This window comes from Arachis duranensis, chromosome 5, assembly GCF_000817695.3.
Source record: "Arachis duranensis cultivar V14167 chromosome 5, aradu.V14167.gnm2.J7QH, whole genome shotgun sequence".
In the NCBI taxonomy this organism is placed as follows: domain Eukaryota; kingdom Viridiplantae; phylum Streptophyta; class Magnoliopsida; order Fabales; family Fabaceae; genus Arachis; species Arachis duranensis.
The window spans coordinates 78,832,479-78,844,540 of NC_029776.3; the positions used below are offsets into that span (position 1 = coordinate 78,832,479).

At 33.9% G+C, this 12,062-nt stretch overlaps 2 protein-coding genes across 2 annotated transcripts; one reads left to right on the forward strand and one right to left on the reverse strand.

Annotated features, from left to right (window-relative positions):
• The first annotated feature begins 5,763 nt into the window (after positions 1 to 5,763).
• On the forward strand, positions 5,764 to 7,418 carry LOC107489356 (uncharacterized). Its single transcript, XM_016110112.1, has 4 exons — positions 5,764 to 6,196; positions 6,310 to 6,563; positions 7,033 to 7,119; positions 7,230 to 7,418. The coding sequence occupies exons 1-4, from the start codon at positions 5,764 to 5,766 to the stop codon at positions 7,416 to 7,418; spliced, it is 963 nt and encodes a 320-aa protein (XP_015965598.1).
• A 693-nt stretch (positions 7,419 to 8,111) lies between these two features.
• On the reverse strand, positions 8,112 to 8,659 carry LOC127747637 (uncharacterized). The gene is made up of 2 exons (XM_052261744.1): positions 8,421 to 8,659; positions 8,112 to 8,321 (listed from the first exon to the last, which is right to left on the reverse strand). Exons 1-2 carry the CDS (start codon positions 8,628 to 8,630, stop codon positions 8,112 to 8,114), a joined length of 420 nt encoding a protein of 139 aa, XP_052117704.1. The 5' UTR covers positions 8,631 to 8,659.
• Between the last annotated feature and the right edge of the window lie 3,403 nt (positions 8,660 to 12,062).

Here is a 12,062-nt window from a genome sequence, read left to right on the forward strand (position 1 = left end):
GCAGGACTGAGTTCAGCAGTTACTGTTTTAACCTCTTCTTTCATGGAAGGCTCACTGCTTAGGTACAGATGCTGATTTCTGGCAACTGTATCAATGAGCTCTTGAACTTCTTCAATTATCTTTCTTATGTGGATAGATCTACCAGCTGAGTGGTCTAGAGAAATCTGAGCTTTCTCTGTAAGCCCATAATAGAAGATGTCTAACTGCACCCACTTTAAAAACATTTCAGAGGGGCATTTTCTTAGCATCTCTCTGTATCTCTCCCAGGCATCATAAAGGGATTTATTATCTCCTTGTTTAAAGCCTTGGATTCTCAGCCTTAGCTGTGTCATCCTTTTTGGAGGGAAATATTGATTCAGAAATTTTTCTGACAGTTGTTTCCATGTCCTTATGTTAGCCTTAGGTTGGTTATTTAACCACCTCTTAGCTTGGTCTTTTACAGCAAATGGAAACAGTAATAATCTGTAGACATCCTAATCTACTTCCTTATCATGTACTGTGTCAGTAATTTGTAAAAATTGTGCTAGAAACTCTGTAGGTTCTTCCTATGGAAGACTGGAATACTGACAACTTTGCTGCACCATGATAATGAGCAGAGGATTCAACTCAAAACTACTAACTCCGATGGAGGGTATACAGATACTACTCCCATATGAAGCAGTAGTGGGGTTAGCATGTGACCCCAGAGTCCTTCTGGACTGTTCATTTCGACTTAGGTCCATGTTGGAGAAAGGGAGATGATGTGGATTTATTTTATTTCTTTTATTATATAAGAAAAATAATTTTTGAAATAATAAAAAAAATAAAATAAAAACTAAAAAAATAGAATTTTGAAAATATTTTATGAAGATTTTCGAAAAAGTGTGGAGAGAGAAAGTGGTTAGGATATTTTTGAAAAAGATGTGATTTTTTTTAAATTCTAAAAAGGATAAGATTTTGAAAATTTTTGAAATTGAAATCTGAATTTTTATGAAAAATTTCGAAATATTTGCTTAAAAATAGTTAGAAAAGATATTTTTTTTTTGAATTTGATTATGAAAAAGAGAAACACATAGAAGACACAAGACTTAAAATTTTTAAATCCAATGCTCCTTGTTTTCGAAAATTTTGGAGGAAAAATACCAAGGCACACCAAACTTAAAAATTTTAAGATCAAAACACAAAGAAGACTCAAGAACACCTTGAAGACTCACAAGAACAACAAGAACAAAAGAAAGAACACCAAACTTAAAATTTTTGGAAAACCAAAATAAATTTTTGAAATTTAAAGAAAATTAACAAGAGAACACCAAACTTAAGGTTTGGCACAAGATTTAATCAAAGAAAAATTATTTTTGAAAAAATTTTAAAAGGAAGATACCCAATTGCCAAGAACATAAGCCAACGCTCTAGCCAACTGAGCTATAAATTTAACGTGTTTTAATAAGGTATTCAATAAATAAATTTTTTTTTTGAAAACTAAAAATTTGAAAATGCACAAGAAAAAAAAGAAAAGACATAAAACAAGACAAACCAAAGATCAAACAGGAAAAATTGACAAGAACAATTTGAAGATCAAGGAAGAACAAAGAACATGCAATTCGAAAATTGAAAGGCAAAGAAAACCATGCAATTGACACCAAACTTAAAATATGACACTAAACTCACAGAAAAATTAAAAATTAAAAAAATAATATTTTTGAAAAAATTTTTGAAAAGAAAATAGAAGACTCTGACCCAAAAGACAAAATTTTCCTAATCTAAGCAACAAGATTCACCGTCAGTTGTTCAAACTCAAGCAATCCCCGGCAACGGCGCCAAAAACCTGGTGCACGGAAATCACACTCACACTATGTAATTCCGCACAACTAACCAGCAAGTGCATTGGGTCGTCCAAGTAATACCTTACGTGAGTAAGGGTCGATCCCACGGAGATTGTTGGTTTGAAGCAAACTATGGTTATCTTATTATTCTTAGTCAAGATACCAATAGGATTCTTTAGCCTCAATTGTAAAAAGTAAAAGAGCATAAAATAAGTAATTGTTACGCAGTAATGGAGAATGTGTTGGAGTTTTGGAGATGTTTTGTCTTCTGAATCTCTTCTTTCCCCCTGTCATCTTCTTCACGCACGCAAGGTTCCTTCTATGGCAAGCTGTGTGTTGGTGGATCACCGTTGTCAATGGCTACCATCCGTCCTCTCAGTGAAAATGGTCCAAATGCACTATCACCGAACGGCTAATCATCTATAGATTCTCGATCATGTCGGAATAGGATCCATTGATCCTGTTGCGTCTGTCACTACACCCAACACTCGCGAGTTTGAAGCTCGTCACAGTCATCCAATCCCTGAATCCTACTCGGATACCACAGACAAGGTTTAGACTTTCCGGATTCTCAAGGATTCTGCCAATGGATTCTAGCTTATACCACGAAGATTCTGATTAAGGAATCCAAGAGACATTCATTCAATTGAAAGTAGAACGGAGTTGGTTGTCAGGCACACATTCATAGATTGAGAATGGTGATGAGTGTCATGGATCATCACCTTCATCATGGTTAAGTACGAATGAACATCTTAAAGAGAAACAAGCGTGTTTGAATGGAAAACAGAAATAATTGCATTAATTCATCGAGACACTGCAGAGCTCCTCACCCCCAACAATGGAGTTTAGAGACTCATGCCGTCAAAAAGTACAAAGTTTAGATCTAAAATGTCATGAGATGCAAAATAAGTCTTTAAAAGTTGTTTAAATACTAAACTAATAAATTAGGTTTACAGAAAATGAGTAAACTAAGATGGATAGTGCAGAAATCCACTTCTGGGGGCCCACTTGATGTGTGCTGGGGCTGAGACTTAAGCTTCTCACGTGCTTGGGCTGTTTCTGGAGTTAAACGTCAGGTTATAACCTGTTTCTGGCGTTTAACTCCAACTTGCAACCTGTTTTTGGCGTTCAACTCCAGAATGCAACATGAAACTGGCGTTAAACGCCAGTTTACGTCATTTATCTTCGAGCAAAGTATGGACTATAATATATTGCAGGAAAGCCCTGGATGTCTACTTTCCAACCCAATTGAGAGCGCACCAATTGGACTCGTGTAGCTCCAAACAATCTATTCCGAGTGCAGGGAAGTCAGAATCCAACAGCATCAGCAGTCCTTTTTCAGCCTGAATCAGATTTTTGCTCAGCTCCCTCAATTTCAGCCAGAAAATACCTGAAATCACAGAAAAATACACAAACTCATAGTAAAGTCCAGAAATATGAATTTTGCCTAAAAACTAATAAAACTATACTAAAAACTAACTAAAACATACTAAAAACTATATGAAATTACCCCCCAAAAAGCGTATAAAATATCCGCTCATCAGTCAGCTCTAAACCTTGCTAATTAGTTACTTGTGTTGAATAATTATGTATGATCTATGCTTTAATTTGGTTGGTAATCTCTGTTTCATTGAGATAAAACTTTTTTATTTTTCAGTTTATTAGTTGAGGAATTAATTCTTATGTACTTTCAAACCACTTTAAAGGAAAAACTCTTGTCACTATGCAGCCTTTTTTTATTTTTTTTTTTACTTTTGCCTTATCATACATTCAATCTCTTTGATGCTATCAACTTCTCAAATATCAATCAAAACACTAAACTTTTCATCCAGAAGCTTCAATTCTTCTTATTCGCATTATTACTCTGCAGGTACGCCATCTTATAATTATGAGAGACTTTTTGCATGTTCATTTATTCTATTTGGTTAATTGTTTCTGGAATCTTAGAATTGTATAATCGTAATTTATCAGCGTTCTAGCAATACAGTGGAATTCGTTGAACTCTTTTCGATATAGAATGGAATTGAACTTCAAGATTATGACTTCTCTCACTCACTTATGGCAGCAGATAAATTTTTCTATGCAGAAAATATAGTATTTGGATTATTTATCATAGTATTATTCTCTCTTCTGTGATTTGAAAGTTGTAGAAGTAGTTAGGTGATATGTTAAGATAGAATATTACATTTTCACAGACTTTGCTACATTACTTAGTTGTGGAAAAGGAAAGGTATGGGTGTGTTTGTTGCTGATTCTCAAAAAATTGCTTTGACAACTTGATTTTAGAAACTGAAAATAATTTTAATTAGAAGCTACTCTTATTTTTTCCAGAAAAGGTTAATTGATTTTTTTCTTTAATCTATACAATTATGCCAAAAATGATTTTTGATTTTTTCTCAAACGCATCCTATATACATCTTTCATAATCCAGCTAATTTTCAACTGTGAGTTGATGCTAATTTTAAGTTCATATTTATTTTAGAATGGTTATTTTAGGTATCTGGAACTAAATCAGCCCTTTTTTTCCCTTTGTTTTCAGTTAAGCTAACTTGGGATAACTTGTTTATCAATCAGTCATTTTTTCCCTTTGTTTCCATTTTCTTATGAACGCCCAAACATTTAACATGATATGATTTCACTTGTTATAGACCATAGACCACTGTGACTCCTTTTTAAATATTTATAACTCTTCCTAATTATTGTGTCCTGTCATATAGATTTGGATGTTTTATTAGTATTCATTGAGATAAAACTTTTTTATTTTTCAGTTTATTAGTTGATGAATTAATTTTTATGTACTTTGAAGCCATTTTAGTTGGTCTCTTTCAAAGTAGAGTCTAGATTATTTGCCACCAAAGAAAGAGTTTGGCTCTTATATCACGAGCAAAATTCATATCCATCAAAGGAATCTAGTGGTTATTATTGGCCTTTGCAATTCGTTAGCACTGTCTAAAGGGGTCCACACCAGAATTTTTTCTTAAACAGATTTGATTGTGTATTAAATTTAGCACACCACTGTGATAGATAAGAATATGGTGATTGGTTGGTTTGTCTTCAGTTTCTACATGTGATAAGTCTTTGAGAATACCTCAATGAGATCAAATGAAACCTTAAAAAATTTTCAATATGATACATGTGTCATGAAAATAGAGTGAAGCTGCTTGGCTATATCTACATGAATGGTTCAATTAAGAATCTGAGTGATTATGAGATTTGTTCTTCCTGGGCATGTGACTAAAATGGAAGCATCATTATAAAACATTACTGTGACATTTTAATTGGATTTATAGTAATTTGTTGTCATAAATTTTATTAAACATGTATCAATAGCTAACTACAACAAACAACCTATTTCTTAGTTTTAATGATTAGCTAAGCACTTCTTGTTACCATTTATACTGATAAGGGATGAGTCATGCATCACTTGCCAAATAGGTTTACTATTATATTACTATGGTTATATGTTCTTGCAAAATTTAGCTATAATGAAATGTTGTGCCTTTATTCATCTCTTTACTCCTTGACATACCGAGTTCATTGTACCATGTGATGTACTATATTCATGTGAAAACTATATGTTCCGAGTTGTGAAAACTTTTTTATTTTTTAGTTTATTAGTAAATGAATTAATTCTTATGTACTTTGAAGCCATTTTAGTTGGTCTCTTTCAAAGTAGAGTCATGACTCATTAAGTAGCATTAGAATTTCAAATGAAATGAATGAAGCATTAGAATTTTAATATTTTCCATCATTGCTAATTAGAATTTTCTAATCATATCATGTCCTTGGACTGATACAGGGGTTGGCATTGGCCTTGAAGAAGATATTTCCAAGAGCTCACCACAGAAATTGTGTACTACATATCTGGAAGAACTTCATCAAGCACTTCAAAGATAAAGAGATGAAGCAATTGGTTTGAGAATGTGCAAGGTGCACCACACGCACTGAATTAGCTGCTGCGATGGAAAAGTTAAAGCGAGTAAGTGCACCAGCATGGGAGTATATGCAAAAATTTGATCTGGCTGTGTGGTGTAAGGTGTACTTTAGTCATGGGACGAAAGTGAACAACATAACTAATAATATGTGTGAAGTATGGAATGCAAAGATTGTGGAGCATAGGAAAAAGCCTATTCTAAGCATGTGTGAAGGGCTGCAGTGCTATATAATGAGAAAGATGGCAACGCACAAGAAGAAGTTGGAGGCTCACATTAGACCACTTGCACCAGTCCAACATAAGAAGTTGGATCAATTTATCAAGCCTAAGAGTCATAAATGGAGAGCTATATGGGCTGGTGATTCGGAAAGAGTCCTCTTTGAAGTTCATTCTCAAAACCATAAAGTGGGTGTGAATCTTCACAAGAGGACATGTACATGTAATGTATGGCAGTTGACTGGTAAGTCTGGTTATATAGTTATTGGATAATTATTTAGTTGTTATAATTTTTGGTTTATCATTATATCTTCATTGTCTTTTTCTGATTCTACATCAATTCGTTATTGTACATAGGAATGCCTTGTAGACATGCTGTTGCAGCACTAGCTAAAATGTGTCTTAAGACTGAGAATTTCGTGCATAAGTGGCTAACTATGGAAGCTATCAGAGCAACTTATTCACATTGCATTAAACCAGTCAACAGTGAAGAGTACTGGACACCTACTAATGTACCAAGGCCACTGCCTCCTACTATCAAGAGAGCTGCTCATAGACCTAAGATGAAGAGAAGAGCTGATCCAGTTGAGAGAGAGATGAGCACCACCAAGGTGAAGAAAACATTCGTTGTTACTTGCTCTAAGTGTGGCCAAACATGCCATTACTACAAGACATGTCCGAATGCAACACAAGATCCCAACTGGAAGCATATGACTAAAAAGGAGATATGAGCACAGAAGAAGACAACAACTCACAAATCATCAACTGATCTAGTGACAAGCACTGATCCAACAACAAACACTGCTCCAGCCATAAACACTAATCAGGTACAATGTGTTAGCTTTAAGAATTGACTTGTCCTAAACAATAATTTCTTTACTCTATGTTTGAGAATTGAGGTACAATGGCTGTGTTATGTACTGATTAGGTTTATATGTTGCTTGCTTGAGAAAGGCTGTGTTATGTACTAATTTGGTTTATATGTTGCTTGATTGAGAATGGTTGTGTTATGTACAATGGTTGTGTTTGAGAATTGTCTTTTGTTGCTTGCTTTCTATAATATATTGAATTTTGTCACAGAGCAAAGCCAGAAAAGCTAAGAAAAAACTATCCAAAAATCATAGAGAAGAAATTTCAGTTTCGCAATCTGCATCACCAGCTGAGGAGGTTTTTTTTTTCTATTGTTTAAAAAAAAAACATGTTTCATCTAACAAATTATTACATCTCAATCCCTTAAAGTTTTCATTCATATAGCTGCTAAACCTACATTGTTATAGGCTGCAGGAAAAAACTCCAACGACAACCCTCCAACAGTTAGGGAGAAGCAGCAGATTGTTAGGCCTCCAGCTCCATCTTTCGTGCCTCCACCCATACCAGCACCGGGGCCAACCTTATGGTTCAAATCTCAACCTTCCCAAGCCCCAAACCTGATGCCTCACAGCTCACAGCTCCAATCAAATGACTAAAAAGCTGGGAAGACTACTCCAAGAACCAGTCATGATGCAATTTCTGAAGAGACGATGACAGCTGCAAATTCCACTACAGCATCACGACTTCTGAAATTTGTGCCAACACCTGGCTACCGGCCTCCAAGACTTAGGCCTCCTAAGCAAGGGTGACACTTATAATAGGAATTTAGATATGTGATACTGAGATATGTGATACTGTTATTTTGGTATTTTGAGATTTTAGTTTGAAGGATACAATTATGTCAGCAAATATTTTGCTGTTATTTTAGTATTTTGGTATTTACAAATGTCTAAGTTTTGATTAGGACCATGTTGCCTCTGCAATGATATTATCACTGTGAACATATGAGTTACATCTTTCTTGACAATATGAATATAATAGTACTTTTTGCTATGCTTTATAAGATTTACTTCAATCTATGTTACATGCACAAATATTTGCTGCTCTAATTTGCATTAAGTTTAGGTAACAAACTTTAAACACTCATCATAATAATTCATCTTCATATAACTTACATCCAAAATGTTTATATTTCCAATCTCATCTTGCCACACAGTTCTTAGATACCCTAAAGTTATTCATTAGGTTGCATACATAGTTGTCCTAAATAAACAGGCAACCATAATCCCAATCAAAAATGCAAAAATACTACAACCTAACCACAAGCATCTATTTTCACCCATTTTTTCCTACTCTTTTCTCTTTCCCAATTGATTTTCTAATCCAATCAGCCTCATTTCTAACTCTTCCACTTTGTCATCCACCGCATCACTAAGGCCTTCAAATCGCTGCTGGTTCTTCTGCAATACCCTTTTTGATGTTGTCTTCGAAAAATGCTCATTAAAGGAAGAGACATAATCATCTAGCCATACAAAAAATGAGCGACATCCTTCTGCAGTCTATATATAGACAGATATAAAAAGGTTAAAACCATGAACAGACCTGAAACTAAATATAGAATTTTTGTACATTCAACACAAAATTTTACATGAACATACCTTGAATTTAGGGCACCGTAAGAATAACCTATTCGTATTACTTTTGGTCCCAGACATGAATAGAACAGCATCAGACCCGCAACAGCATTTTGGGAAGACCCATCTCTTTTTTCTTCTACCTACAATACTCTCATTAGAGTTTATACTATAACTCCAACTATCACCAGCTCGCAGGTTGGAGGATGCACAACGTTCTCCACTTCCAACCATGGTCCCCTAGGGTTTCTTGTTTAGATTATGAATACTTTGTGCAGATGTTGGGGAATGAAATGATGAAGGAAACGTTTGCTTCTTATTAACCTAGCAACGATGTCGTTTTTTAATGTGACAGGAGGACAAATCGACCCCTGTCCATTTCCACTTATCCACCTTGGCACTTAACTTTGGCATAACTGCCAGATCAGCGCCGGTAAGTTACACATCAGCTTTTTCCGTCAACTATGGGCAGGGGATAAATGGGAGGGGGCGCGATGAGTGATTTTTTGCATAGACAGGGACCGATTTGGGTTAGTTTTTTGGTGAGGAATCGCATTGTCCTAATTAGAAATGGACAGGGACCGGGTTGGGTGTTTACTCAAAAAATAATCACACAAATATGTATCCCTCTCTCTATAATCGCACACCGCACTATCCAGCCACCTCACATCGGTGCCGCTGTTTGTGCCGCCGACCAATGCAACACGACCTTCTTCCGCCATCAGCCACTGCAATGCCTCCACCGTGAACCGCAATGCCTCATGCGTTTGGGCACAAAGGAAGGCCACGAATCACGCCACCACGCTGTGTCAAATGCTAGCAAGTGAGACCTCCTACCACCGGTCGCCGCATCGCCTCCCCGCAAATGTCACAACGCCGCACGCGTTTGGACGCATTGGAAGGCCGTTGTCACGCTACGGTGACGCGTCATAAACCTAGCGAGTGAGACCCGCCACCAACCATGTTGTGCTCCGATGCTGGTGGACGACGAAAAGGACGCCGTGCTCCGCCACATCCTTGCAATAGTTTTCTAGCCACGGCCTACCCTACATCGCTTTGTGCAAGATATTCCTTTTCTTTGTGGTTTTTGAGGTTCTTCAAAAATTTTTTAATAGTTTCATATGTTTCTTTTCTTAATCTTTTTAGATGTTTTTTTTCAATAATTTTAGATGTCTCGCTTTGTTAAGTTTTAAATTTTTTTAAATAATTTTGAATATTTCATTTTTCTTGAGTTTTAGATTTTTTTTTGTTACGTTTTAAATGTTTCTTTTTATTAGATTTTGGATATTCTTTTTATAACGATGTGCTTCTTCTTATTCTTGTTGGTTTTGGATGATTTTTTTTACTTGTTTTAAATATTTCTTTTTTCTAAATTTCGGATGGTCTTTTATATGTTCGTTTTGGATAATTTTTTGTGTCTTTTTTTTTTCAGATTTTAGATTTTTTTTAATAGTTTTATATGTTTTTTGTTTTAGTTTTTGGATTTTTTTTCAATATGTTTTTATGTCTCATTTTATTAAGTTTTTTTATATCTTTTTTTTGTTAAATTTTTTATTATTTCTTTCTGATACGTGTCAGATTTATTTTTATTAAATTTTTGAATATTATTTTTACAATAATTTTTTATGTTTATTTTTATTTGATTTTAGATTTTTTTAAGATTTTGAATTTTAATTTTTATTTAATTTTTGATATTTTTTATGATAATTCAAATTTACGTTCTTTCTCAAGAAAAAATTTAAAAAGTTATTATTTGACTGCATTTAGTTGTATCCCTTATTAATTACTAAGTAGAATTGATAGAATAATTGTAAAAAAGGTTTTTACAGGAGACTTGACAATCAAATTAGTAGAATTTCAAGAACTAAGAAGTTGAGTTAGATTGCAAACCTTGAGCGAACGAATTTTGTATCATTTGAAATAACGAAAAATCTAAATGGAATTCAAACTTGATCAATGTCAAATTTAAGCAGAATTTGATATGAATTAGTCTCACATATATCTATTAACGTGCCCTCAGAAAGGGGTGTATTTTAACCAACTACTATTCTGTCATAACATTTATATACCTTGTTTAGAATAAATTTAAAACAAAGATGATGAAAACATAACATTTAGTCATTTATATATCAAAAATGCTATATCTGCAAAAAAAAATTAGTGATTAATTTAATTATTATATATTTATGTATAAATTTATATTATTTAATTTATTTTTAATGTATATTTTATATTCTAATATATATTTTATTCTAATTATTTGTTAGCAAACCCATACCATAATTGTTTTATATATAAATAATTGTGTTTTCAAATTTCAATCGCTATCTTATATGTCCGTATCTTTGCTTATCTCTCGTTCTTTATCAGATCTTTCTTACACTATCTAACCGAATACTATATTATTTTATATGAAATATTTATTAATTTATCTATTATGATAAGTTAAAATTGTAAGACATGCAACCCCTATATAAAAATAAGTACAACACAATAACTGAATTCAGCCACAGATCCACTTGAGAGCAAATAAGCCGTCTTGAGCAGTGTAATATAGCACATATTTATGTCAGCGAAAAATAAGTAAATGTGGCCGGTTTAGCAGGACTCCGAAGAAGCTTCGCACAAGGCAACAAAAAACGCCCCTGGTTTTTATTAAATTTCGATCATTTGATCCCTTTCATTTCATACCCTCCACCGAAGGGGGCTATATCAAATGAAAATATGCCTCATCAACGTGTTCATATTGACAAAAGGGTCATATCAGCGTGCTCAATGATTTAATTTGTTAACATCAAATAGCTTATTAACCAATACTAAATTAGTCAAATAATAGCAAAAAGCCAATCACAATTTCTCAAATAGAATTAATTAAATTCCTGACAATATAAATTCTAGTGGGAAAAAAGCCAAGAGAAATGACATTTTTACAAAGTAAAAAACATGTTGGGCAGAAGTAATTATTGAAAGATTGGACCAACGTATAAAGTTAGTAGACAACCAAATACTAATCCAACACATGTAGACTATTAGTATATGCAAAAGTTAAAAGGCAAATGATGATATTGTCCTGTGCAGAACTATTTGCTACTATTAATCTCATTATATCATTATATGTATTAACAAAAACAACAAGAATCTAAACTTTCGGCAATTACTTTAGAAAAATGTATCTATGAAATGAAAATTTAATAAACCTTCGTCCTTCAGAAATTACTTAGAAGAAATGGATCTACCTAACCTGAAAATCCAATAAATTCTGCATTAATTGTTCCCATCCAGGGTCCATCCATCACAACCCATTTCTTTGGATAGAGAGAACAGAAAATCTAAAATACAACACACTCGAAGTGAGGATTTGCAACCAAATTCGCAAGTTTAAGAAAGATAGAAGACTGATTTTGGTTGCTACTATTAGCTGACAAGCTGCACCATAAAAAACATGCAGATATTTGCTATATCCAGAAACTCAAACAGATTGGTGCATTTTCTCACCCAAAAAATGTGAAGTTTTCCCGTAATTCAGTCTTTATCCCCTTTCTTGATCAATGATATGAATAAAAAACACAATTATGTCAACCAATGCATTAACCTAAACCACATCCCCGGAAAGTAAGCTACGGAATTCCCCAGAAAATATAATTAAAAGAAAGATTGAACATGTCA